Raw genomic sequence first — 27,710 nt, forward strand, 5'->3', positions numbered from 1 at the left:
AAAAAAGAACCAGTTAGAAATAAAGAATACAATATCTGAAAAGAAGAATACACTAGAAGGAATAAATAGTGGGTTGGATAAAACAAAGGATTAAATCAGTGTTTGGAAGACAAGGAAGAAAAACACACCCAATCAGAGCAAAAAGAAAAAAAGAATTTTAAAAAATGAGTATAGTTTAAAGGACTTTTGGGACAACATGAAGCATAATAACATCTGCATTATTGGGATACTAGGAGGAAAAACAGAGAGCAAGGGATTGATAACCTATTGAAGAAATAATAATGGAAAACATCCCTAATCTGGTGAAGGAAAAAGACACAAAAGTCCAGGAAGCTCAGAGAGTCCTAAATAAGATGGATGCAAAGAGGCCCACACCAAGACACATGATAATTAAAATGGCAGAGGTTAAAGACAAAGAGAAAGACAGTTACCTACAAAGGAGATCCTGTCAGCTGATTTCTCAACAGAAACATTTCAGAACAGAAAGGATGGGCATGAAATATTCAAAGTGATGAAAAGCAAGGACCATAATGGTATGAAACTAGAAACCAATTACAAGAAAAAAACTGGAAAGCACACAAAGACATTGGAGACTAAATAACATGTTACTAAACAACGAATGGGTTAACAATGGGATGCAAAGTTGGTATGATATCCGCAAATCAACAAATATTATACAAAACATAAACAAAATGAAGGATAAAAATCATATGATCATATTATCAGATGCAGAAAAAGCACTTGATAAAATCCAGCACCCATTTATGATAAAAATGCTCAGAAAAGTGGAAATAGAGGAAACATACCTCAGTGTTATAAAGGCCGTATATGACAAACCCATAGCCAACATCATACTCAACTGGAAAAAACTAAAAGTATTTCCCTTAAGATCGGAAACAAGACAGAGAAGTCTACTTTCATCACTCTTATTCAAAATAGTGCCCCTAGCCAGTTTTGCTCAGTGGTTAGCGCGTTGGCCTGAGGACTGAAGGTCCCAGGTACGATCCGACCAAGGGCACATACCTCAGTTACAGGCTCGATCCCTGGCCCCAGTCAGGGCATGTGCAGGAGTAAACCAATGGATGTGTCTTTCCTACATCTCTCTCTCTCTCCCTCCCCGCCTCTCTCCCCCCTCCCCCCCTTCTGCCGTCTCTAAAAAGCAAAGGAAAAAATATCCTTGAATGAGGATTAAAAAAAATAATATTAAGTGGAAGTAAACACTGTGTTAATGGATAGGAAGAATTAGCATCATTAAAATGTCAATACTACCCAAAGTAATATATAGATTCAATGCAATTCCTATCAAGATACCATATTTCACAGTACTAGAACAAATATTTCAAAAATTTATATGGAATCACAAAAGACCCCAAATAGCCACAGCATTCTTGAGAAAGAAGAACAAAGTTGGAATAATCATGCTACCTGATATCAAACTATACTTACAAGGCATAGTAATCAAAACAGCATGGTATAGCCCTGGCTGGTGGGGCTCAGTCGGTTGGGCATCATCTCATGCACTGAAAGGTTACTGGTTCCATTCCTTGTCAGGGTACATGCTCGGGCTCGATCCCCAGTAGGGGGAGTGCAGGAGGCAGCCAATTGATGTTTCACGTTCTCATCAATTTCTCTCTCTCCTTCCTCCTCTCTCTAAAAATCGTTTAAAAAAAGTTTAAGAAAACAAACAAACAGCATGGTACTGGCATAAAAGCAGACATATAGATCAATGAAACAGAATAGAAAACCAAGAAATAAATCCACACTTTATGGTCAATTAATATTTGACAAAGGAGGCAGAAACATACAGTGTGGTAAAGAGAGCCTATTCAATAAATGGTGCTGGGAAAATTGGACAGAAATGTGCAAAAAAATGGAACTAGACTACCTTCTTATACCATACACAAGAATAAACTCAAAATGGATTAGACTTAAACATTAGACTCAAAACCATAAAAATCCTAGAAGAAAACATAGGCAGTAAAATCTTGAACATTTCTCGTAGCAATATTTTTTCTGATATGTCTCCTCAGGCAAGGGAAACAAAAGAAAAAATAAATGGGACTACATCAAACTAAAAGGGTTTTTCACAGCAAAAGAAAACATAAACAAAATGAAAAGACAACACACTGAATGGGAGAACATATTTGCCAACGATATACTGATAAGAAGTTAACATCCAAAATTTTAAAGAACTTATAAAACTCAACACCAAAATAACACACAATCCAATTAAAACTGGGCAAAGGACCTGATTATATACTTCTCCAAAGAGGACATACAGATGGCTAATAGACATATGAAAAGATGCATGTGGTGAAGGCCTGGGGAGGGGGGGGGAGCGGGGTGGGGAGGGGGGGAAGCGAGGTGGAGAGGGTCAATGGGAGAAAAATAGAGGACATCTGTAATACTTTGAACAATAAAGATAAATTTTAAAAAAAGAGAAGATGCTCAATTTCATTAATCATCAGAGAAATGCAAATTAGAATCACAATGAGATATCACCTCACACCTGTCAGAATGGCTGCCATCAACAAATCAACAAACAACAAGTATTGGCAAGGATGTGGAAAAATGGGAATCCTCGTGCACCGTTGGTGGGAATGCAAACTGGTGCAGCCACTGTGGAAAGCAGTATGAAGTTACCTCAAAAAATTTAAAATAGAACTCCCTTATGACCTAGCAATTCCACTTCTGGGAATATATCTGAAGAAACTTGAAACACTAATTTGAAAGAATATATGCACCCCCTATGTTCACTGTAATGTTATTTACAATAGCCAACATTTGAAAGCAGCCCCAGTAAATGGGTGGATACAAAAAACTGTGGTACATTTACACAATGGAATACTATGCAGCTGTAAAAAAGAAGGATCTCTTACCCTTTGGGACAGCATGGATAGACCTAGAGAGCATTATGCTAAGTGAAATAAGCCAGTCAGAGAAAGACAAATATCATATGATTTCATTCATATGTGGAATTATATGTGGAATCAGACTAACAAGATAGAAACAGACTCATAGAGAACAGAATGACAGCTGTCAGAGGGGAAGGGGGTTGCAGGGCTGGGTGAAAAAGATGAAGGGATTAAGCAAAACAAACAAACAAAAACACCCAAAGAAGTCACAGATACAGACAACAGTTTGATGATTACCAGAGGGAAAGGGGCATCGGGGAAGGCAAAAGAGGGTATGGGAGGGTAAATGGTGATGGAAGGAGACTTGGTTTTGGGTGGTGAACACACAATACAATAATATACAGATGATGTATTATAGAATTGTATACCTGAAACGTATGTGATTTTATTAACCAATGTCATCCCAATAAACTCAATTTAAAAAGTAAAAAGAATTCCCAACCTGGAGCAGACAGAGGCAAAGGGAGAGATAAAGGGCTATAGAAGAGGTGTGGGACTGGAGGAAGGGGGGGCCAAAGGCAGGGAGACAGACAGGGGAAGGCGTGTAAGTAACTGCAGATGTGGCAGATGGAAGGGAAGGGGCTGCCAAGATAAGGGCCCAGTACAAACAAACAAATAATTAACAGCCATAAAATGAGGACCCAGCAGAAGTGGGGTCAAGACTGTGACTGAAATGGGGCCCAGATTAGGATGAATGCCTAGTCACCTCCACATCTGTCACAATGCCCCAGGGACAGCTCAGAGCAGAGACAGGAAACAGCCCTCCATGAATCTGACCTCTCGCCAGGAAGAAATATGGAAACTTTCATCTGCATGTTCACATGCTCATACATGGCAATCCCTGTCCTCAGAAATCTTCAGCCCATGAGATGAGGCAGAGTAAGCCATGCCTCAGGAAAAATACAAATGCTCTCCTGCAGTTCCAAAGCAGAGACCACTGCCTATGGGGGATGGGAAAGATCTGAAGGAGTAGGTGGTATTATACTGGGATCTTGAAAATGGATAAAATTTGGGCATATGAGAGAGATAAAGTGAAGGTCTTAACCTTTTCCACCAACCTCTCTCTAGTCGTGGTTAAACACCCAAAGACTGCCTATCAGACTGCTAAACAGAAAGGACGTCCTGGAGACAGAGGTAGCCCCACAGATGCCCACAGAACGGACGGTCACCTAAAACAGTTCTGGTCTCTCTGCCCCGGTTTATACCATAACAACCACAGTTCAGAGCATCAACCACTACCCCTCACACCACCACGGATCAACACCACCCCCATACACCCATATGCAGCTAAAGAAATTGGCCTTGGAATATGTGATATATAAGGAAGACGCTAGGCAAGAGACCAATTCTAATTTCTACTTGACATCACACTATTGGTGCTGCTAAGTCTACACAAGTGTGCCACGTGCTACCAAGCCAACATCACAAGATCCTGATTCATGTAAACACATTCCCAATCCCATTTATTTGCGCTGTACTCCTAAGAAACATGACTTTAAAAAAAATTATTTATTTGAATTGATTTTAGAGAGGGAGGAAGGGTGGGGGGAAGAGAGAGAGAGAGAGAAACATTGATCAGTTGCCTCCTGTATGTACCCTGACTGGGGATCAAACCCGCAACCTAAGTATATGCCCTGACCTGGAATCGAACCTAGCACCTTCTGGTGCATGAAACGATGCTCCAGCCAACTGAGTCACACCAGCCAGGGCCATGATTTATTTTTTAATTGATATATAAACACATTTTTAGAAATATATTCATATCCTGTTACTGAATCACCAGTGAACCAACATTAAATTTTTGGATTTATTTCTTCTCAAGAAACCTCTGCTCTCATTTTTTAGTTTGTCTTTGCTCTCACTAAAATACCTGGCCTGGGCCCCTGAGCCAGCTGACTTGGCACAGAACTGAATGTGGCCAACACTCCCAGAAAGAAGTCTGTGAGAGGTCTATGGTCCCTTGGTCCTTTGTCAGGACAGTGTCCCACCACCCAGCACTCAGGCCTCAGACCTCTCTATAGGGAGACCTGGATGCAAATCCACACTCCCCCTACACTGGCTACGCTGAGAGAGGCCCCTAGTTTCCTGGGGCAGAGGCCTCACAGCGCAACAAAGGAAAGAGGAGTCCAGAGCATGTGCCCAGAGGTGGGGTCTTCATGAACAAGGTGCAGGCAGAGCAAGCACGTGCTCCCCAGGACGACATAAAGGAAATCTAACGCTGTTGCCCGGGTATGCTCTGCACGTACAATAAAGCAAGCTCACTTCAAAACCTCCAGTTTAGTCTGGCTGGTGTGGCTCAGTGGTTGAGAGCCAACCTATGAACTGGGAGGTCACGGTTCCATTCCCAGTCAGAGCACATGCCCGGGTTGTGGGCTCAATGCCCAGTAAGGGGTGTGCAGGAGGAGGCCAATAGATGGTTCTCTCTCATCACTGATGTTTTCATCTCTCTCCCTCTCCCTTCATCTCTCTGAAATCAATAAAAACATAGTTTTAAAAAAAGAAAATAGTTTCTACTGAAATTGAGGCTTTATATCTTACAAGTGATCAGAGAGACTATCTACTTGAGACTTCAAAGAATGGTCTGTCCTTCACACTTCCACTTATGTTTAAAAATCCTAGCATACAAGTGTGTCTGCCATTAGACCTAAGTGAGCTTTTGGACTAGGTTTCTGGATGGTATGACATCAGTTCTTAAGTCAGCTCTGCTTTTACCTGAGCCTTTAAGAAATCATAACCCTAGCCCTGGCCAGTGTGGCTCAGTTAGTTGGAGCATCATCCCATGCACCAAGGGGTGGTAGGTTCGATTCCTGGTCGGGACACGTACCCAGGTTGCGGGTTCAATCCCTAATCAGAGCATGTGCGGGAAGCGACCAATCGATGTTTCTCTCTTACACCTCTCTCTCCCTCTCTCTCTTCCTCTCTCTAAAACAAAACAAAACAAAACAAATCAATTAAAAAAAAGGAATCATAAGCCCTAGACTAAGTCTAACAGCTAAAACTTCCAATTGTGCTATCAGTTTGGATTACAAAGGAGGGGCAGTCGAGACAAGAACTCCACCCCTTATGTCTGCAATTCTGATCATAAGACTGCACCTAAGCCCTACAGGGACAAATGTGGAGAAATAAATAAGGTTTAAAAATTGACAAGTGCATGTGCCTGTTGGGAAATGGACCCTTTTGAAGGGATTAGTTCAATACTGTGGGCATCTAGGTCAGCAGTTGTAGGTAAGAACCTCCCTAAGCAGGCCAACCCCTTTCTCCAGGGCCAGGCCATGGCTCGGAGCTCAGCCCAGGGACAGCCCAGTTGGACTGCGGTGTGAGGGGAGGGACGGGGGTGGGGGAGTGGGGGGTCCAGCTCACCCTTCGACCCGCCTCGTTGTTCTGCAGGTTCATAAGCACCCGGCCCTGCTCCTCCGATCCCTTGGCAAAGTTCTTCTCCCGCTCCCGGGCATCCACAAACTCCTTAGCAAACCGGTAGCCGTACTCCACGTTGTCCCCACAGCCGCCCCACAGCCAGTCCCGGGGAAGGTCCTTGGGCCGCGCTGTCCTGCTGCAGCCACACGTGGACAGCTCGCCCTCTCGGCAGGCCCGGCTGATGGCGTTCACCACGCCCGCGGCACTCACGGCATAGGTGAAGGCCGTCTCCCGGCTCCCTGCAAGACAAGGCAAGACGGCGGCGGCTGTCAGCCTCGAGCGGAGGCTCCTGCCCTCTGCCTCCTCCGGACCCACGCTGCTGAAGCCTCAGCCCTAACGCTCCAGGGGGGGAAGCAACATCGGGAAGGGGCGCCCTTCACTCCCCATGGCTCTAATGGTTCGAAACTTCTCTTGACAATGAGCTGAAATTTGCCTCCTCTGCCCTATGGACATACCAAATAGAGCGACTCCCTCCAGCCCTTGGCCTACACTAACATCCATTCCAGAAGTTTATATGATCAGCAGACCTCAAGGCAGGAGAGAGTGGACATCGAGGAATTTAGGAAACACGTGAGACCAAGAGAATGAGACTAAGTAGAAACCATGGGACTCTATCCTCACAAAAATCTCTCCCTCACAGGTGCCAATTTTTCACTCTGTGAGCCACACATATGTCTTTTTATTGCTGCCATTACCTACCTAGACAGTGGCAGAGAGCAGGAGTAGAAAGTGAACTAGAATTACAACATCCAGATCATCCATGCTGTCTCCTGCCTTCCATAGGGTCCACACTGCCTCCTAACTCCAGGGAACTGGGAACCACATCTATGGGGCATTCACTCAGCAGGGTCTCTAAATACCCAGATCATTTCTAGTAGAAAAGTCGAGCTGTGTCCCTCTACTGCTGTAGTGAAGCATTTAAAAACTCAGATGATGTATGCTCTAATTCAATAAAAATGTTTATAAAAAATAATACTCAGCCACCAGGGAAATGTAAATCAAAATCACAACGAGACACCACTTCACATGCATGAGGATGGCTATCATCAAAATGACAACTAACAAGTTGGGGAGGGTACAGGAAAACTGGGACCCTCATGTACTGCTGGTGGGAACGTTCAATGGTGCAGCTGCTTTGGGAAGTCTGGCAGCTCCTCAAAAGGTTAAACAGAGAATTACCATATGACCCTGCAATCCCACTCCTAAAAATATATCCAAAATAAAGGAAAACATCTGTCTACACAAAAACTTATGAATGTTCACTGTAGCATTATTCATAATAGCCAAAAAGGAGAAACAATCCATATTGTCCATCAGCGGGTAAATGGGTAAGCAAAAGGTGGTATTATCCATACAATGGGGTATTATCCAGCCATAAAAAGTAATAAAATACAGCCCTGGTTGGTGTGGCTCAGTTGGTTGACCATGGTCCCATGCACCGAGAGGTCGCTGGTTCAATTCCTGGTCAGGGCACATGCCCGGATTGCAGGCTCGATCCCCAGTAGGGGGCATGCAGGAAGCAGCCAATCGATGTTTCTATCTCTCCCTCCCTCTCCCTTCCTCTCTGTCTAAAAATTAGTAAAACATAGTTAAGCCCTGGCTGGTGCTGCTCAGTTGGTTGAGTATCATCTATGCACCAAAGGGTTGCTGGTTTGATTCCCAGTCAGGGCACATAGCCAGGTTGCAGGTTCAATCCCTGGTTGGGGTACATACGGAAGGCAACCAGTTGATGTTTCTCTCTCACATCAATGTTTCTCTCTCTCTCCCTCTCCTTTTCTCTTTCTCTAAAATTCAGTAAAACATTAAAAAACGTATTTAAAAAACCATATTTTTAAAAAACTAATTAAGTACAGGTACATGCTACAATATGGATGAACCTTGAAATTACTATGCTAAGTGAACCACTTAGCATTTTGTGTCTATATTGAACCTGATATAAAAGGTCACATATTGTATGATTCCATTTATATGAAATGTCCATAATATGAAAATTCATAAAGACAGAAAGATTAGTGGTTACCGAGGGTTTGAGGAGGAGAGGGAAGAAATGAAGAGTGACCTCTAATGGGTATGCAATTTCTTTATAGGGTTCTGGAATCAGATAGTAGTGCTGGTTACACAATCCTGTGAATATAGACTGAACTGTATACTATTAAATGGTGAATTATATGGTACATGAGTTATATTTCAATAAAGCTATTATAAGAAATAATAAATAACACTCATCTATGGACTCAATAATGGAAGGAAGGGAGTGGTTCTCAGCAGGAAACTGAGATTCAATCCTGATCTCAGCTATTAAACTAGACAGGATTTCTGCTCTCCATGGGCAGAAGTAGACATGCCACAATTCTGTCTTGGCAGGTGGAGAGGGAAGCAGTGTGTAATCATTATTAGGTCTAGAGTGATCTCCCACCTTACCCTACTTTCTGATTATCTAAGCACAGCACAGTGAAGTCTGCAACCACACTGGGCAAATCAATTTTTCTCAATTAACCAGGGGTCAGCTTCTGGTCAGTTGTGGACTAGGAGCAGCCCAAGAAAAACCCAGAGATACAGGAAGTCACATTCATGACTCAGCCATCAGGCTTGACATCTGAGTCAGTGCTGAGCCAGAGACCAGGATCTATCTGGTCTAGGGGAGCCAGGCTATGAGTGTGAGCTTCCAGGACAGTAAGGTGGTTAAGAGACTCAGCAAGAGGGAGTCATGCTTGAGAAGTCTTATTAAAATGGGGCCTCTACCCCCTGACCTGGCATCCGGGGACAAGAAGGAGCCTCTGAAGCTGCAGCCCAGCACCACATTCTGTGAGCATTCCTTTCACAGCATTCCTCAGAGAAGTGGGTTGGATTCTCAAAGCAATCCATTCCATCTTTTTTTAATGACTCTAATCACCAGAACATTCTTATATTAAGCTGAAATAGGCCTCCCTATAACTTCTGCCTGCTGGAGATACACCATCCAATCCCTTTTCCATATGACAGCCCTTCAGTATTTGAAAACAACTAAGATGCCTTTTATGTGTTCTCTTTTCCAAGCTACATATGTCTAATTTCTTCTTCCATTCTTTAGCAAACATGTTTTTCAGAGCTGAATCACCCTGCTCAGAATTGCCTTTTAAAATAGTGTTCCTGCAGCTGAGCGTAATATCACAGGCATTATGTGCTCTGGTGGTCCTTGCCTATCAGCATGATTTGGGATCCCAATCTGTCCTCGAGTAAATCAGCTGTCTCTTGCGGTCATTCTGCATCTTTTGGCAGGAGGCATCATTAGATCCTGAGTGCAGGTGGCTCTGCCTTCACAGGCATTTGGGTCTTTGGTAAGTACAGGCTACTAGTGCTATTCTCAGCAAGCAAGAGATTGCTTGGGGCTTCAGAATGGATAAGCAATGAGGAGTGGGGAATCTCTATACGAAACAATTCAGAGTGGAAACTCAAACCATCACAAGGAAAAGGGCTATTACACCAGCAGCTACTAGAGCTACTAGAGAGACCTTACTCTAGTAGGACAACAGGAAACAACAGGACAATATCATGCCTTCTCTGTTCCAACTGCCAGGAAGTTGCCTCCATGCTCCTCTGGGTGGAGATTGGGTGAAGGGTCAGTGGCTCCCTCTGAGTTGCTCTGCTGACCTTTGGTGGTGGACTTTTGCAGCCGCTTCAAAGAAGGAAGGAATCTTTTGGAAGTCACACACAAGACAGCAGTGAGAGGACTCACCAGGAGCTATGTGGGCCCCAAGAGGGAGGGGTGGAGGACAGCTTCCCAGGGAGCATAAGCCTGCAGGGAAGCTACAAAAAGGAATGGTGAAAATAAGGCAAACAGGAGGGTTCCATTTGTAACAGAACAGGGCACAGAACAGGGTCTGCTTTCACAAGTCATTCTACCATTCAAACCTGTACCCAGCAGAGTTTCTACTCCAGCCAACGCTTCCTTTCTAAAGTAAAGCCTCATTTTTTGGCCTTCACGCAAACAAAATAACACATGGAAAGGATCTAGCCAGCACCAGGTATACATTAGGTTATTCTCTTAAAGTGATTAGGGGGTGCCTTTCTCTATACCTGGGCCTTCCTTGTGTCCTCACCAGAAACCCAGGAAGGAGGGACAGACACTAAGTATATTTGAGAAGAATTGATAAATTATCACCAAATCTCACTTAACCCTCAAGTCCATTCTATTGGGAAAGTTGCCCAGTAAGACTGTCATGGGAACACAGAAACATTCCTTTTATGAATCTCGAGTTGACACTGAAGGAAGGGAGAAATGAGGTTCAAAGTGTACTTTTCCCTGGTCCTTACTTCTCAATATGGGGCGGGGGAGGCAGGGGAAAGAGGTCAGGAGAGGGAGCGGGCCTTCTAAGTATCCATCATAGAGGAGAACGGAATCTCAACTCCCTACCTCCCCTGCTGCTAAAGTCGTTCTTTGGGAAAACCGCAGCCTTAGGTAACTCCAGAATGTCTTTTGAGGCAAGCTGTTCTGAGAGAATGTGAGACAGGGACTTCAGTGCCCTAACACCTTCCTTTTATGACCCTGGGGATAAGACCCAGTAGAATAGGGCCGGATTTCTCAATTTCTTGCCAGGGAGAGGAGAATTACATTTCAAAAGGACCTAAAACAATTAGACCACAGATCACACCTCTATCTAAGCAATAGGGCAGCCAAAGAATCCTAGACCTGGAGTGGGAGAGGGGAGAGAAGAGGAATCTGGGAAGAGTGGTCCTCTCATCTTTCTTCTACAGTCTGTCCCCTTCCCCCACTTTCACACCCCCCCTTTCAAATGAAAAAGCCAGGACTGGATCTGGGTTGGGTTAATGACAGCTATCACCAATTTGGCCCAAAGATTCTATCTCTCTCGGGGTCCAAGTGGAAGAGGCAAAAAGCCTACAGACATTTAGGGCAAGGCTCTCAAAGGAGGCCCTTGTGCTGAGTGAGACAAAGGGCACTGGTGGTGGGCGGGTTTCCTAATTCACTCTAACTCAACTCAGATGGTCTGAGCCCTTCCCAGAGTGAGTCATGCAGGCTGCCCCAGACAGGGTGAAGCTGGAAGCAGAGGGTTAGCTGAGCACTGAGCTGTGCAGCTAACACATTAGCTGTGACTCTGCTGTCTGTGTGCATCTCCCCCTCTCCTTGTAGGCTAATTCCAAGCCTTGAGAGAACCCACTTAGACACTCAGGTGGGCTCTCTCTGCCCCCCTCCTGACAAAGCATGCTTGCACCCAGGCCAGGTGAGCACAGCTCCTTCAGCCAAGCCACGTCTGGTGGCCACTCACCTATCTGCATGACCCTCCCAAAGACAGACGTGTCGTCCACTGTGCTGCAGTTCCACCGTCTCTGCCGGAACTGGTATTGACACTCCTTGATGCCCATCTTGGCTCCTTCCCCTATGTAGGCCATGTGCTCCTGGTACAACTGGCACAGCTTTCTCTGTCCAGGGGAGAGCCCAGGAAGCTGGCTGCACACAGGCTGGGCACCGATGATGAACATTTCAGGTCTCTGCACTGGGTTCATAGCTAATGACCTACAGCAGCAATTCAAAAAGGGGAAAGGAGTGAGCACCTGCCCGTGTGCAGCAGTAAGTCATTCATTCAACACATTTACTGAGTGCTTTCTCTGAATAAGGCCCTGCACTAAGGGCTAGGAAAAGAAAATTGGGGAGCCCTGGCCAGTGTGGCTCTGTTGGTTGGAGCATCGTCCAATGCACCAGAATGTCATGGGTTTCATTCCTCGTCAGTGCATGCGCCTGGTTTGTGGGTTCAGTGCCCAGGTAGGGCACATACCTAGGCTGTGGGTTCAGTCTCCAGCCAGGGCACCTACAGGAGGCAACGGATCGAAATGTCTCTCTCACATCAATGTTTCTTTCTCTTTCTCTCTTTCTCCTTCTAAAATAAATTTTTAAAAAAGAAAGAAAACTGGGGAAACTGAGGCACAAACATGACATGAGATGTCAGATGCCTAAGGCAGACTTGAGCTTCTGGATCCAGAGTGATCAGATAGGGGAAGAGCTCTTACAGCTGGGGAGAAGCTTTTTTGTTTTAAACAATTTATTTATTTTTAAAAACATTTTATTTTTTTAAATCCTCACCCGAGGACATTTTCATTGATTTTTTTAGAGATAGAGAGGGGAATGGAGAGGGTGGGGGAGGGGGAGAGAGGGGGAGAGAAAGAGAGAGAAACATTGATGTGAGAGAGACACATTGGTCAGTTGCCTCCTACACATGCCAGGGGCCACAGGAGCAAACCAGCAACCCAGGTATGTGCCCTGGCCAGAGACGAACCCACGAGCTTTTGGTGTAGGGGACAATGCTCCTACCAACAGAGCCACCAGGCCAGGGCTCGGGAGAAACTTTTATAAGGAGATGGCCGGAGTGTGAGCTGGGTCTTAAAGGGCATGGGGCAGAAGGAGAACACGACAGAAAGGGCAGGCTATATTCATTTGAGGCAGAGGGCAAAAAGCGCCAAACCTCAACAGGAGAGCGCTTGACTCATTCAAGGAGCAGGAGTGATTAGTTCACCTTGGCCCACGTGCAGGATATGCGATGGAAAACAATGAGTTCACTTAGACAGAACTTCCCCTTATGCCTTTAAAATTGAATCTCATTTACATGCATTGCAATATATTCTAAATGTTTTCACTTCCATACCTGACCCCACCCCCCCAACCCACTCTTTATCAGTTCAAGGGCTCTCCTTTTTCGTTATCATTCACCAGATACATTAAAGTGTTAAGTCAGATGAGAAAGCTCTACATTTGCCATCTGAGTAAAGTGTGAGCAGGACACGGACCACGCAGAACAGGTGGTGAATGCCTGCCATTTCCATGTTGACTTGGCAATGACAATAGTCTTAAAACATAAAAAGAAAGCCATACATGATCCTGCAAATCCCTCATCTGGTCATCGGGCTTACAAAACAGAAATTCTACTCTCCTTGCCCCCACCAGAAAAAAAAAATCAATATTCCATCCAGTAGCAACAAAAGAGAGATTTCTAACCACCCATGGGGATGGAGGAAGAGCCAGGCAAATGGGAATGCAGACAAGATCAGAGAAAAAGCCAAATGAACTAATCCTTTATCTTGTGGAAACTTTACCTCTGGGGGCTTGAGAGAGAAAAAGGGTGGTGCTAGATTTTCTGGGATAAAAGAGGTCCTTAGGATTCCTATGAGTAAAGAAATGATCACGACCCATGGTGACCTTCTCCACATTTCAATTACCAAAGGAGGCGTAGGTTGTAGAGTAGGACTTCAGCCCCTCACTCACCACCAGGAGCTGGCTTCGGCTGGGAGCTGAGCCCAGCTGGACAGCAGCGCAGCGGCGAGCAGCAGCAGGCCGGGCATGGTCGGCCTCAGCCCTCCCCAGTGTCCTGGGAAGACCCCTGGGACTGTCGGCTTCCAAAACTGGACCTCCTGGGAAAACAGAAATGGAGGGAGAATCAGCGTGGCTATGCGACAGATAGGGGAGGACCAGAAGACAGGGGAGTGAGCTCTGGGATGGGTCTAATGCCACTTTCTGCTCTCCCAAAGAAATTCAGCCTCTTTCCAACCTCCATCTCCAACTGCTCATCTCACCACAGGACCGCCTTGATGCCTCTTAGCCAGATTGTGAAGACCCCACTCAAGGCCTAATTCCAAAGGAAACAATGAGCTGAGAAACAAGAAGAGAGAAATGGAAACACACCACTTCAAGAACAGAGCGCACTCTATGCAGCATTTAGGAAGAGCGTTGGCTGTTGCAATGCACACCTGCCCTTCCAAAAGCGAGAACCATCCCATTGCCCTTCCCCTTACCTCCCACGCCAGTCAGAGGTGGATCTCTCTAACCACCAGGCTCTCTTTTGTGGGGCTAAAAAACAATTGGTGAGTTGGCCTGACCTACAGCCAAATCGGAATCTTCCCTCTTAATCAGTAACCTCACTTTAAACAAGTTTTCTAAATCCCAACCTTTGTTTACCAGGAGTAATAATAGTAGGGAGAAGGCCAGGAGACTTTTCACTTTCTCAAGGCAACTTCTCTGAGAAATGTAAAAGCCTACAGCGAACTGGGGCCCTAAAGCTCTGGAGGCTGGGGTGTGCCTTCATAGGTGGCCCTCATCCCCTCTCCTGTCCTCAGCGACCCAGTGTCCCAGCAGCACCGAGAGCAGAGTGAAGGCACCTCCAGCTCTACATCTACAACTCTTGCCTCCAACATCTGTGCTGAGCAACAACCCCTCCCCTTGTAGCAGGAGAGCCTCCAGCATCTTTGCATCCAGCTTTTTGTAACCACCGCCTACGCCTATATCCCCCCCCGACCAACACCTTTCCTGGAGTCCTTGAAAACATATGGAAAATCCAGCTTCTGGATCCTGGAGCAAGTATAAAAACACGCCCCTCTGGCTCACCCTCGCCTGGCTTCCATCCAGGGCGTGACCACTCAGCCCCAGTGAGTCTTCTTCCCACGACCCCTTAACACCTCCAACCTTACACACGCAAACACACGCTTGCACGCGCTCCCAACGCCCCCACCCCCATCTCACCGCGCAGCTCTGGGGCACCCGGCTCTCCGAGAGGGGGCGGCAGGTGCTTTGGGTCATCAGCCTGGCAGATATTTTTTTGTCCTGGGGCCACCAAGAGAGCAAGGTGGCCTGAGGGAGATCCAGGGAAGCTGGCCCACAGCCTGACCCCACCCCCTTTTGGTTTTTCTTCCTGAGGTCTCAGCTGGGCCAGGGCATCAACAGGCAGGTGTGTCGGGTTGGCAGGGAGCAGATCAAAGAAGAAACTTGCGTCTTCCCCTTTGTCATGCAGAGCCAGCTCGGAAATGATCCGGTCTCTAACCCAGAGGACTAACAGCTACTTCCCTACTTCCCAACCAGACCTCCCCTCCTCTAAAGGATGACCCCTCCCCCTCTAACCTCTACCCCCCATAAATCCTCCGGGTCCCTCAGGGCAGGGGGTCTGTGAACGCACCGACTGGAACCAAGAGAGATGGAGCAGAGATAGGGCTGGCACCAGAAGCTAATGGCTTTATGGAGGGGAGGGGACCAGGTCCAGAGTTGGGAGGACGAGAGAAAAGCTTCAAAGAATCTCCTTGTCCAAACATCCTCAGCTCCACCTACCAGTCCTTCTTGGGGACTCAAGAGTCAGAGCTGCCCCTACTCCCTGTGGCCCTCCTCCGTCCCCACGCCCCCTCCCACCCACACGGCCATCCCCACCACCATGCCTCCGGCAAAACCCCTATTCCACCGACATATCCTCACACGTTTCCTTGCCAGATAGCTGAGTTCTTTCTCCAGCTGGTGACACTTCTTATCCCCACGGATTCCCCCTTCACACCAGCGTCTCTCACTTCTGTCACACCCTTTCATCAGGCCCCTGTGAAATCTCTCTGGCTCTGCAAGTCCTAGGTGCAACCGAGGCCACACTGGGGGCCACTGTGTCTGAGCCAAGGACAGGAGTCAGTGCCAGCTAACCGTCACTGTGGCTTTGACACCCCAGTGCCAGGCTGACAGGCGAGCTAAGGCCAAACTTCCCAAGAGCTGCTAATCCCGCCCCTCCGTGCTTTATAAACATAAACTGAGACAGGATCACTCCCGGCAGCCATTCCTACCAACTTGTGCTTTCAGTCAAACTCTCAGCTCATTAAAAAAGATTTTTAAAAATTTAAAAAAGACCAAAAAAAAAAAACAAAAAAAAACCAACCCAAAAAAACCCCTTGTAGCACATGTGGTGGCTTCTTTCTCTGCCTTCCAGATGTGAGCCACCCCTCCGAGTGGGAGTGGTCGAGTGGTCGCTGAACCACTGCCCTCATTTACATTCTTTGATTTCCTCACGCAGGGCTGGGAGGAGAAAGGTGGGTGTCGGTGACTGGTTTCACCGGCGTGGGCAGAAGGAAGCCTCTTGTCCCAGTGGGACTGGGGAGGAAGGAAAATGTGTGGGGACTGATGGTTTGGTCTTCGAGAGTAGGACACATCAGAAGCCCGGTGTGTGGGTCACTGGTGAGTTTTACAGCAGGTCTCAACCAGAGCAGACTGTTCCTTGTGTAGGAAAAAAGATCTAGTAATTATCCAAAGGCAGGGCGAATTCTTTTTGCTGCCTTTGTGATAACTAGAGATTTCCCCCAAAACTAAATAGCTCCCCCTTCCTATGACAGGTGTCATTTCAGACAAACCAAACATAGCTAAGTATGAGAAAATCCAGGGTCTCTCTTCTTTGGTAGTAACGGGGAGGTTGCAGGGAGGGGGAGATGAGACATTCTCCAGCAGGACCCTCCAGAGGGCCCGCACGGGCTGGCCAGGCACATCTGCTCTGCTTCTTCCTTTAGACATTCATTCGTTCAATACATTCATTAATCCAAATGCATGAGGGGTCTCCCACGTCCCAGTTACTGCTCTAAGTGCCAGAGATACAGCAGTGAACAAATAAATATATTGACCCTTGACAAAACAGGGCATAGGTGCGACAACCCCCAAGTCCAAAATCTGCATATAACTTTTGACTCCCCCAAAAGTTAACTACTAATAGCCTGCTGTTAACCGGAAGCCTTACCAAGAACATAGTCGATTAACACATACTTTGTATGTTACATGTATTATATACTGTATTCTTACAATAAAATGAGCTAGAGAAAAGAAAATGTTATTAAAATCATAAGGAAAATACATTTACAGTATTTATTGAAAAAATCTGTGGGTAAGTGGACCTGTTCAGTTCAAACGCATATTTTTCTGGAGTCAACCGTACATAATATGTTGGGTCCAGTGAATATTATGAAAAAAAATCAAGCAGGGACTAGAATCAAGAATAAGGGGTGATAAGTCAATCAGAGAAAGACAAATACCATATGATTTCACTTATATGTGGAATCAAGTGAACAAAATAAACAAACAAACAAAATAGAAACAGACTCATAGATACAGAAAGCAAACTGACAGTTGTCAGAGGGGAGGGGAGTTGTGGGGCTGGGTGGAAAAGGTGAAGGGATTAAAAAACAAACAAAAAAACACAAAAACTCATAGACACACACAACAGTATGGTGATTACCAGAGGAAAAGGGGGTCGGGGGAGGCAGAAGAGGGTAAAAGGGGGATAAATGGGAGGAAGGACACTTGACTTTGGGTAGTGAACCCATAATACATTATACAGATGATGTGTTGTAAAACTGTGCTCCTGAAACCTATATAATTTTATTAACCAATGTCATCCCAATAAATTCAATAATTTTTCTTTAAAAAGAATAAGGGGTGAAAGCTTACATTACTTAGGGTCCTTGGGAAAAGCCACATTTGGAAATATCTGCCCATCCCACCTCTCCCCAAACCACTATGTAGATGGAAGATAGCAAGGTGCAGCCCCGCTGCACCTGCCGACCCCCCGTGGCATGCCCAAGGCCCTTACCGCGACTGCACCACCCTGCTTCACCAGCACAGCCAAAGGGCTGCATATTTGAAAATAGGAACTCCGGGTTCTCTTCCTTTTTCTGGTTGGACTCAGTTACCAATTTTCATTTCCTTAGGGGGCTGTGGCCATCCAGCCCAGAGATAAGAGACGAAGGAGAGAGACTTAGACAAGTGGAGCTGAGACGGAGCAAATCTGTCCTTAAAGAGGTATCTCTTCGCTTTCCACACACACTCCAGACCGTGCCTGTAATGAAAACCTCAACCTACAGGACAAGGGCTTGAAAAGGTAATTAGCTGCTCTGCTCACAAAAACCACCACTGGGTGTTCAGAACTTAAGCAACTTAGGAGTCACACAGGAAATGGTGTCCCATCCCACACCTGTCCCCCTGCCCCAGACAGGCACCCGCACACCCAGAAACCTACCAAGAAATAATCAAGATCCTTGATGGGAGCCTTTTCACGGTCACCACTGGCTAATTCTTACTGGGTGACCCAGAGAATAGCTACTGAATGTGTAATTTAAAAATGCATTTGCAGAGGGAAAGGTGGCGGAGTGGGTGGGGAGAGATCCATCAAAGAACTTATATGCATATATGCATAACCCATGGACACAGGCAATAGTGTGAAGGCCTGGCAGGGGGTGGGGGTGGAGTGGAAGAGATCAATGGGGGAAAGAGGGGGACATCTGTAATACTTAGAACAATACAGATAAATTTTTTTTAAAAACGTGTTTGCTATTTTGTTAACCTCTCTGGCATAGCCAGGCAGACAATCCTAGCAGTCTTTGGAAAGGGAATGCTTCCCTTTGTGAACTCCTGGCTGCATTGCCAGTAAGTACTTGCCTGTTGTTAAATAACTTCCATGAGGTGGGAGCAGGTTGAGGAGGTGCAGGAATGACAGAGCTGTCATCCCCAGTCCTTGGTCATCCTTGGCCACTTCATTGCCACCACCATAAAGAGTAGAGAAAGACTTTATGGATACTGACTAACACCTCCTAAAGTGTACATGAAGTTCATTCACTTCCTTCCCTATTTCCAAGTAAGTATTCACCCTCTTACACCTTAACACCAGAACAGTTCTTTGTGGTTTAACCCAGACAGCTCCAACACGTTTTCCTAAAATACAAACTGCACGTCATAATATTCCCATTTGAAAACTTACAGTGCCGCCCCCCTTCTTTACCATTCTAAACATCCCACCCTGGCCCCATGTTCCCTCTTGTTCTCTTCCTGAATTTCCAACTACGGGCTCTCTTTTCCAATCTCCTCCAGCTCCTAGAACAACCTCTGCTTTCCCCACAAGACCTCATTCTGACCTCTTCCCAGGGAGGCTTTCTCCTCTCCAGTAATCCAAACCTTAAACTACTTTCAAGTCCATGCTCATGGTTCGCTTCCCCCATAAAACTGTTTTGATTAATCCAACGCCAATAAAATCTTTCCACTTACTTGGGACTTCCAGCATTTATGAATACAGGTGTCTACTCAGCACCACCTTATCCCAGACATGCTGTCTTGGAACTGTGTATATTTCTTACTTTTCCAGTGATCATAAGTTTCCTAAAGATGCAGACTTACTTGTTTGACTTTCCATCTGTGCCCCATCTGCCTAGTATAGTGATACCAGGCAGTAATAAATGGCTCTGGGATAACCGGTGACAATACCTGGTATTAGTGAACTCTGACTGAGCACCTACTACATGCACTGAACCAAGTGTTTTACATCCAATTTTCTCATTTAATCTTCACCAAAATTCTATGTGGTACCTGCCATTATTATCGTCACTTTGAATAGAGGGAAGCTAAGGTGTAGAGAGGTTAAGTAGCTTGCTCAGACAGCAGCTGAATGGTAGCTTGGAGTCCAGATCTCTCTACTCTTCCCCAACACGGGTAAATACATCACATACTTCGTGGTCCTACCCTGTCACTGGAACATAACACTCTCTCTGCTTTGCTTTTCTCCGTTTCACCATTGCCCTGTTGCTAAGGCTGTGGCTAGTAAGACAGTAAATCAGCCCTAGCTGGTATTGCTCAGCTGGTTGGGTGTCGTCCTGTACACCAAAGGGTGGCAGGTTTGATTCCTGGTCAGGGCACAAACCCAGCTTATGGGTTCCATCCCCGGTTGGGGTGAGTGCTAGAGGCAACGTATCGATGTTTCTCTCTCACATCCATGTTTTTCTCTCTCTTCCTCTCTCTAAAATCAATTTTTAAAAATCATTAAAAGCAAACAAACATGCAGTACCTGATTATTTAGTCAGGGACACTAAAAAAAAAGTAAATCAGATAACAACATCCTGATTCATAGGAAGTAGAACAAAAGCAACGTTTATTTAAAAAAACAAACACAAAAACAGGCTGATTGTAAAATTACTAGTATAAACACACACACACACACACACACACACAGCTTTATAGCCATGTGTGTGCTGGGGGCGGGGGGGCTGTCAGATTTCTCCCAACCAAAATGATGACAGGCTGCTTAAAGTTGAAGAACTTAAAATAGACTGATAGTTTTAGAGAGCTGGTGTTTCTGTGTATCAAAGGTTCCCCACCTCCTAAAAGATGAAACCAAACACCATCACATTACCAAGGCCTTTCAAAATGTGACCCTGTCAACCTTTCCATCTTGTTTCGGTTTTCACTTTGTGCCCCAGAAACTCCAAACTGCCTCCTTACCCACCTCCCACCTCTGTGCCTTGCTGGCTTCTGGGAAAAGGTTCTCCTCTCTCTGGGCGGATCAGGCTCTTTGTCCTTGAGGTCACACCTTCAAAGATGCCTGACCACCCAATCCAAAGCAGGCCCCACCTCCAATACCACCCTCTTCCTAGATTCTTGCATGTTTTTGCTACAACATTTAATACAATGTGGCATAATATGGCATGTTTATTTGTGTTTTTCTTTCTTTCCTCATAAGCTCCACAAATGGTCTTGTTCACTATTTTCTCCCCGTGGTTAGGGTAGTATCCAAGGGTACCTAGTAGGTGCTCAATAAATATTTGTTGATTGAAAAAAGAGAATAGCTCTCGTTGGCTCTCCGGGATATAGAACACAGGACACTGAGGTCAGCCTCTCATGGAGACAAAGGAGACCTTTGGCTTCCATATGGCCCAGCCCACTGACCAACAAAAAAGCTGCTTCTACTGATGTATCCCCTTATTTGGAAATCTACTGTCTGATGCTAATGGAGATTTTGGAGATTACAGGTCCCAGTTCTGTCTCTACCTTTTGTTCAAAGACATGAGTACCATTCACCTTCTAATCCTGATTATACAATAATGTGAAACTGTTAAAGACTTTGTTCCTTGAGGTGGTTTGGTCTAGCTGGGGGAAATGAAAAACCTACTCTGAAACGCAGGACGCAGGCAGTCCCTGAGGAGTCCGAGGGAGCGATCATAATCAGGGTGAGGGGGGGAGGGGGGACTTAAAGAATGTGTAGGCTTTAAATAGAAGAAAAAGAGCAAGAAGGATTTCACATAGAGATGTGGTTTGGTCAGAAAGAGAAAATTTTGCCCTGGCCAGATGGCACAGCTGGCATAGCTGGTTGAAATGTCGTCCTGTACAAAAAAAGCCTGCAGGTTTGATTCCCGGTCAGGGTACATACCAAGGTTGTGGGTTCGATCCCCTGAGAGGCAACCAATTAATGTTTTTCTCTCACACATCGATGTTTTTCTCTCTCTCTAAAAAAATCAATAAAAACATATCCTCGGTGAGAATTTTTTTTTAAAAAGAGAAAATTTCAAGGTGCTTTTGGAAGGGTAGGAAAGAGACTGCAATACACAAAAAAGGATTTCAAGAATCTCCAATGTTCTTGGAATCATTCTTGCCATTAATTTTATGTAGCCCCTTTGAATTCCCACTGAACAGTCAATATCAATCATCCAGAAAAGCTCCCATGATCATATGCTTCTAGTTTCTGGGGGTATCACTGCAGGAATGGGCCACAGGCTTAGGGGTGGGCAACCTTTTTTCTGCCAAGGGCAATTTGGATATTTATAACAGCATTCACAGGCCATACAAAATTATCAACTTAAAAATAAGCTCTGAAAAAAGCTCCCAGATTTATTGAATTTCAACTCCCACCTCTGGTTGCCTGGGCAGGGCTGGGCCAAATGATTTCGCAGGCAGTATACAGCCCTGGACGCTCCCCACCCCTGGCTTAGGGGACCAGTCACCGTTTGACCATGAAATGATGGCTGAGTAAATCTTCCCAGACAGCCAAGAAGTAGAGAAGTTAAGATGCTGATTGATTACACACTCTTTCCTCACAGTCCTGCTTATTCTCTGCGCTCCAATTTTCTTCCTGATCCAGGACGAAAATCTTGGTGTCATTTTTGACTTCTCCCTTTCCTTTACCCCCCATGTCAAATCAATTGTCAAGGCTTCTTGACTGTGTTTCCATAATACTTAAAAAATGTATTCCCTACTCTCCATTCCTACTGTCATTCTCTGAGCTACTGTGAGAGCCTGCTAATTGCCCTTTTTTCCCTCCAACAAATTGCTGTCTTTTGTCCCATTCTTATCTACTGAATGATTGAATGAATTCCTTCCATACTGGGTTCTCTAATATCCAAGGTAACAGACAGCTACCAGGTTTCTCAAAATATGGTCCCCAGATGAACAGTATCAGTACCACTTGGAAACTGATTAGATATACAAATTCTCAAGGTCCACCCAGGCCTACTGAATCTGAAACTCTGAGGGTGGTGCTTAGCGATCTGTTTTAACAAGTCTTCTAAATGATTCTGACGCCCACAGAAATTTGAGAAACACTGTCATAAGGCCATCTGTAGAATATGTAATGAGTTCCCCAGCCAGTGTGGTTCAGTGGTTGAGCATCAACCTATGAACCAGGAGGTCACGGTTCAATTCCTGGTCAGGGCACATGCCTGGGTTTCGGGCTCGATCCCCAATAGGGAGCATGCAGGAGGCAGCCGATCATTGACTCTCTCATCACGAACGTTTCTCTCTCTCTCCCTCTCCCTTCCTCTCTCTGAAATCAATAAAAAATATTTAAAAAAAGAATATGTAATGAGTTAAAGCACTACATCTTTCAAGCACCCATATGTATGTTAATGGAAAATTTCTACATATCAATGCCTTAAGCCAGTGGTTCCTTACCTGGGGGGTAAAGACTTCTGGGGGTTATGGAACCACAGCACATATAGAAACCAAGCACCATCTCTAGAATGAATAAATATGTCCACCTACTCCTGTTCTGATGGTCTACATATTCGTAGGCCTTGTAATTAATACAATACTAATCATTTAAAAGTGCTACTGATAATTGTGGTGATGGTTGCACCACTCTAGGAATAGGTTAAAAACCATTAAATTGTACACTTTATTTATTTATTTTTAAATGTCTTTATTGATTTCAGAGAGAGGAAGGGAGAAGGAGAGAGAGTCATTAATTGGTTGCCTCCTGCACACCCCCTGCTGGGGATTGAGCCCGAAATCCGGGCATGTGCTCTGACCAGGAATCAAACCACGATCTCCTGGATCATACTTCGATGCTCAACTGATGAGCCACACCAGCCAGGGTAAATTGTACACTTTAAACAGGTGAATTGTATGGTATGTGAATTGTATCTCAACAAAGCTGTTACATTTTTTTAAAGGTGTTCCTGATGATGCACATTCCACTCTCCTGGAGAATCACCAGGATACACCGTAACAGCAGCTGTTCACAGCCTCACCCTGGAAAACACACACATACCCATCCACCACCGTGATATAGTAACACAACAAATTACTGGGGAACTACATGCAACAACATGCATGACTCTTACAAACATAATGTTGAGAAAAAAATCACTAAAGAATATATACACTATGACTCAATTCACAGCAAAACTATATTGTTTAGGGATCCATATGTGTAGGTGGTTAAGCCATAAAGAGTAGCAAGTAAATGATTACTGTAAATGTCAAGAGAGTTGTTTCCTCAAGGGTGGAAGAGAGGACTACAATGAGGATGGGGCAATAAAGGAATTTCTGGAGTGCCAGCAATGTTCTGTTTCTTAACCTGGGTAATGGGTATGTGGGGGTTCACTTTGAAATAATTTATTAAGTTGTGCATATATGTTCTACGCTGTTTTCTGTGTGTGTTACATTACACAAGAAAAAAAACATTTTAAAATGAGAAAAAGTCTTACTCATACCTAACGGTTTGAGGGGATCTTATATATTTCCTCAGTGGAAAGTACTACAGTCTCATGGGGCACATGACCTTTTGCAGAGGCCTGAAAAAAGGGGCCTCGTACCCAAAAAGAAACATCTGCCTTAAACATGTGCTGGAAAATTTAGGTAGAGAGACAGCCACACGAGGTAACTATCTGTAAGCAGGGGGCGCTGGTGGGGAGCACGGGGTTCACTGCAAACCACACAGGACTTACCCGGAGCTCCAGGCCCAGGTTAACTGCACATGAAGGTACAGCTGCCAGGACCACACCAGAAGGCAGCTCAGCATTTTATTTCTTCTCTTCTTACACCAGGAAATGAGGACCTGGCAAAACCACCTTCTGTCTCATTTTTTTAAATCAAGTATTACTATTTTGTCCTATAGCTAGCTGTTTCTCTTACATGAATTTTTTCAGATACTTTTCTCCCTTAAAACTACATTTTAAAGTGGAAACCAAAGAAAAATGCAATGATGTAGCAGAAAATTCCATAACCTCTTGAAAGATTCCCCAGATGCACACCTTTCTTCTCAGCTCAATTAACATAGCCTTTCTTTGCCAGCCTTAATGATCTCTCCCAAGGGTTTCTCTGCCTCCAGGTCTCTCTAGTTCTTCCTTCCCAGCTTTGCTCAATGAATCCTCTTAGCCTGAAGGCACGGCACTCCTTTGTGTGCTCTACTTTCTGACAGATGGTGAAGATGAAAATTAAAAAGTGGTTTTTTTTGGAGGGAGAATCCCAGCTTCCACCATATCACTTTGCAGCAGCCCTTATCTCCCAAGTAGCTGGTGTCTTTTCTCATTGTTTCTCAAGCTTAATTCTGGCCCTTCAATAAAGATGCAAAATCGCCCTCCTCAGATATGTTTGTCATTCATAGTGATAAATCTCCCACGATTTGGGGAGCATAGAGCAAAGCAGACCCAATCACAGTGCAAGGTGGGAGGGACACAGAAATAGATCCTGAGACCTCCATACTAAAATCTAGTTTTGAGTGTTTTTTTTAAATCCTCACCCAAGGATATTTTTTCCATTGCTTTTCAGAGAGAGTAGAAGGGATAGAGGGAGAAATATAGACGTGAGAGAGAGAGACATCCATTGGTTGCCTCCCGCATGCACCTGACCAGGCCAGGGATTGAACCTGCAACTGAGGAACATTCCCCTGGCCGGAAATCGAACCTGGGACCCTTAAGTCCATGGGCAGACACTCCAACCACTGAGCCAAAACCGGCCAGAGCATCTAGTTCTTGATGTTTCAAAGAAAAGTGATTCCAAGTCTCCAGCTCTTAGTGCCGATGACTCACACCCTGCTAAACAAATCCCGCAGAGCAGGCAGGCCAAGTCCCCAAGACCCAGGTCCCTGGCAGTCCCCAGAAGGGGCAGATTCCACCTGAGTCCCCCTGATCTTATTTGCAAAAGCAGTTTTCTCCCTGGGTCCCAAGGAAAATGCTACTGGAAATGTGCAGAAGAAAGCAGGATTTTTCCTTCTCCTGAATCCTGATAAATTAAAATGAAGGAAATGGGGATGTAGAATTGTGCACCTAAAACCTGTATGAATTTATTTACCTGCCCGGCCAGCGTGGCTCAGTGGTTGAGTGTCAACCTATGAATCAAGAGGTCATGGTTCGATTCCAGTCAGGGCAAATGCCCTGGTTGTGGCATGATCCTGGGTAGGGGGTGTGCAGGAGACAGCCCATCAATGGCTCTCTGTCATCATTGATGTTTCTCTCTCTCTCTCTCCCTTTGTCTCTCTGAAATCAATTAAAAAAATTTTTTTAAATAAAAATAAATTTATTAAGCAATGTCACCCAATAAATTCAATAAAAAAGAAACTAAGGAAATCTTACTTTTAAAAAATCAGGGCTCACCACTGGTAGACAACTAAATCTCACTGGCTAACACAACGTTTAAGAATTTTTGGGCCCGGCCGGGCGTGGCTCAGCGGTTGAGCATCGACCTAGGATCCAGGCGATCAGGGTTCGATTCCTGGTCAGGGCACATGCCCCGGTTGTGGGCTTGATCAATGACTCTCTCATCATTGATGTTTCTCTCTCTCTCTCCCTCTCCTTTCCTCTCTCTGAAATCAATAAAGATATTAAAAAAAAAAAAATTTTGGAATATGAATGCCTGGGGGTGGGGGGAGCTCTCCATAGCATTTCTCCTGGCTTCTTCACACATTCATTTTGCTTGTCTGGTGCCCAAAGGCTTTTACGTATGTCATTCTGTTATTTAAAGGAAGCTTAATATAGGTATTTTATATTATAATTACATTATATATAAAATGACATATGATGGTCATTTTACTATCTGAATAATCACTCTGAACTATTTATTCATAAGTATGTTTTTTATTGATTTCAGAGAGAAGAAGGGAGAGGGAGAGAGAGAGAGAAGCATCAATGATGAGAATCACTGAGCAGCTGCCTCCCGCATGCCTCCTGCTGGGGGATCGAGCCTGCAACCCAGGAATGCGCCCTGACCTAAATCCAACGGAGATCTCCTGGATCACAGCGCTGCTCAACCCCTCAGCCAGGCCGGCCAGGTGGCTGGGAGCTATTTATAAATCTCGATTTGCACATACGGGTTTCCCTGAAAGCAGTTAGACGGATTCTTCTTTTTTCTAAAACAATTCTGTAATTCCATCCCGGAAACTAGGTTTGGATGAGAAGTTATTGCCTCACTTTATTCTAGTCTTCTTGCTCTCTTGAAATCTATTAAAGCTGCCAACCTTCTGCTTCAAAAACTGGCAATTTCCATTTGGAAAATAGGATCATTATTTCATTTTTATAAACCCGTGGGAGGCGCATAATGCAGTGAAAAGAACAGCAGATGCAGCAGCTCTGGATCCACAGATGTCCTAAACGTTGAGTGCCAGAGACGTCCTTCAGCCATCCTCAGTCAGGTACACCTGGGGAACGGCAAAGAACGACCGCGGCCGGATGGGCTCCCGGCCCAGTGGGAAAGGGCAGACGGCAGGCTAATTCTCCCTGCAACTTGCTGCTCATGCAGAAATGACACCTGGCTTTTCATTTTGGGGACACCAGTAACTCCAAGTTGCGTGGGTCTGTTTGCCGTCTCTAGCTCTTGCCCCTGCGTTTCAAACTGACCCTGAGCTGCTGCGAGCGCCCAGGCCCTCAGAGTGAAGGCGCGCCAAGAGCTTCCTAAGGAAAACCACCGGCACACAGTCCATCCTCTCGGGCACAGCCCACGGCCTCCTCGCACAGGCGAAAGCTCGGAGCCAAGCTGGCGCCCTCGCTTCATCTGCGTCAGTACTAAGCCGCTCACATTTCCTTTACCCAGACTAGTCACTGCCGGCAGTCTTCAGACCAGCTTTGCGGGGTTCACAGGTTCTGATTTGGGGGATTAAATAACTGTGTGGCTGCTTCAGGAAAAAGCAGGATCACCAAACGCAGGCCTGGGCAGGTTTGAGAGGCATTTGGTTCACTGCAAAGGTTCTGCTGTTTTGCTTACGGTTCTGCCAGGCCTCTGCACGGCGCTCCCGGCCCGCACCTAACCGGCTTCAGGGCCGCCGCCTTCCCGGTGGAGGCTGGAGGCTGGAGGCCAAGCCTGGCGGCCGCGCTGCCTCAGTGAGAGCTCTGCGGCCACCGGAGCGAACACGCAGATGGGCCCTGGCGAGCACCTCGCGGTCAGCGGCCACGTAATAAATGTTACGTGTTCATCATTTAACAAATACTTATTGGGTGCCTACTGCGCACCTAGCACAAGATTACAATGAACTGATAAGACGTTACTCTCCTAGGAACTCAGGGTCTCTGTGCTCTCCAATGCGATGGGAGCCACCGGCCACATGGGCTATTTAAAATGAATTCAAATTAAATACTCAGTTC

General features: G+C 45.5%; 1 protein-coding gene across 2 annotated transcripts in view; it reads right to left on the bottom strand.

The window, feature by feature from the left end:
• The window catches only part of WNT5B (Wnt family member 5B), a 118,968-nt gene that overhangs the window by 7,707 nt on the left and 83,551 nt on the right, over window positions 1–27,710 (bottom strand). Inside the window, exons 2-4 of one of the 2 annotated variants that reach the window (XM_081128039.1) lie at window positions 13,582–13,727; window positions 11,594–11,841; window positions 6,276–6,568 (exon numbers count right to left, since the gene is read on the bottom strand). In XM_081128039.1, coding sequence (XP_080984165.1) covers window positions 6,276–6,568; window positions 11,594–11,841; window positions 13,582–13,727 — 687 coding nt within the window. Of the gene's footprint in view, window positions 1–6,275; window positions 6,569–11,593; window positions 11,842–13,535; window positions 13,728–27,710 lie in introns of those variants that run through there. The other variant, XM_081128040.1, reaches the window with a different exon arrangement.

Source organism: Miniopterus schreibersii (assembly GCF_964146895.1).
Source record: "Miniopterus schreibersii genome assembly, chromosome: 2".
NCBI lineage: Eukaryota > Metazoa > Chordata > Mammalia > Chiroptera > Miniopteridae > Miniopterus > Miniopterus schreibersii.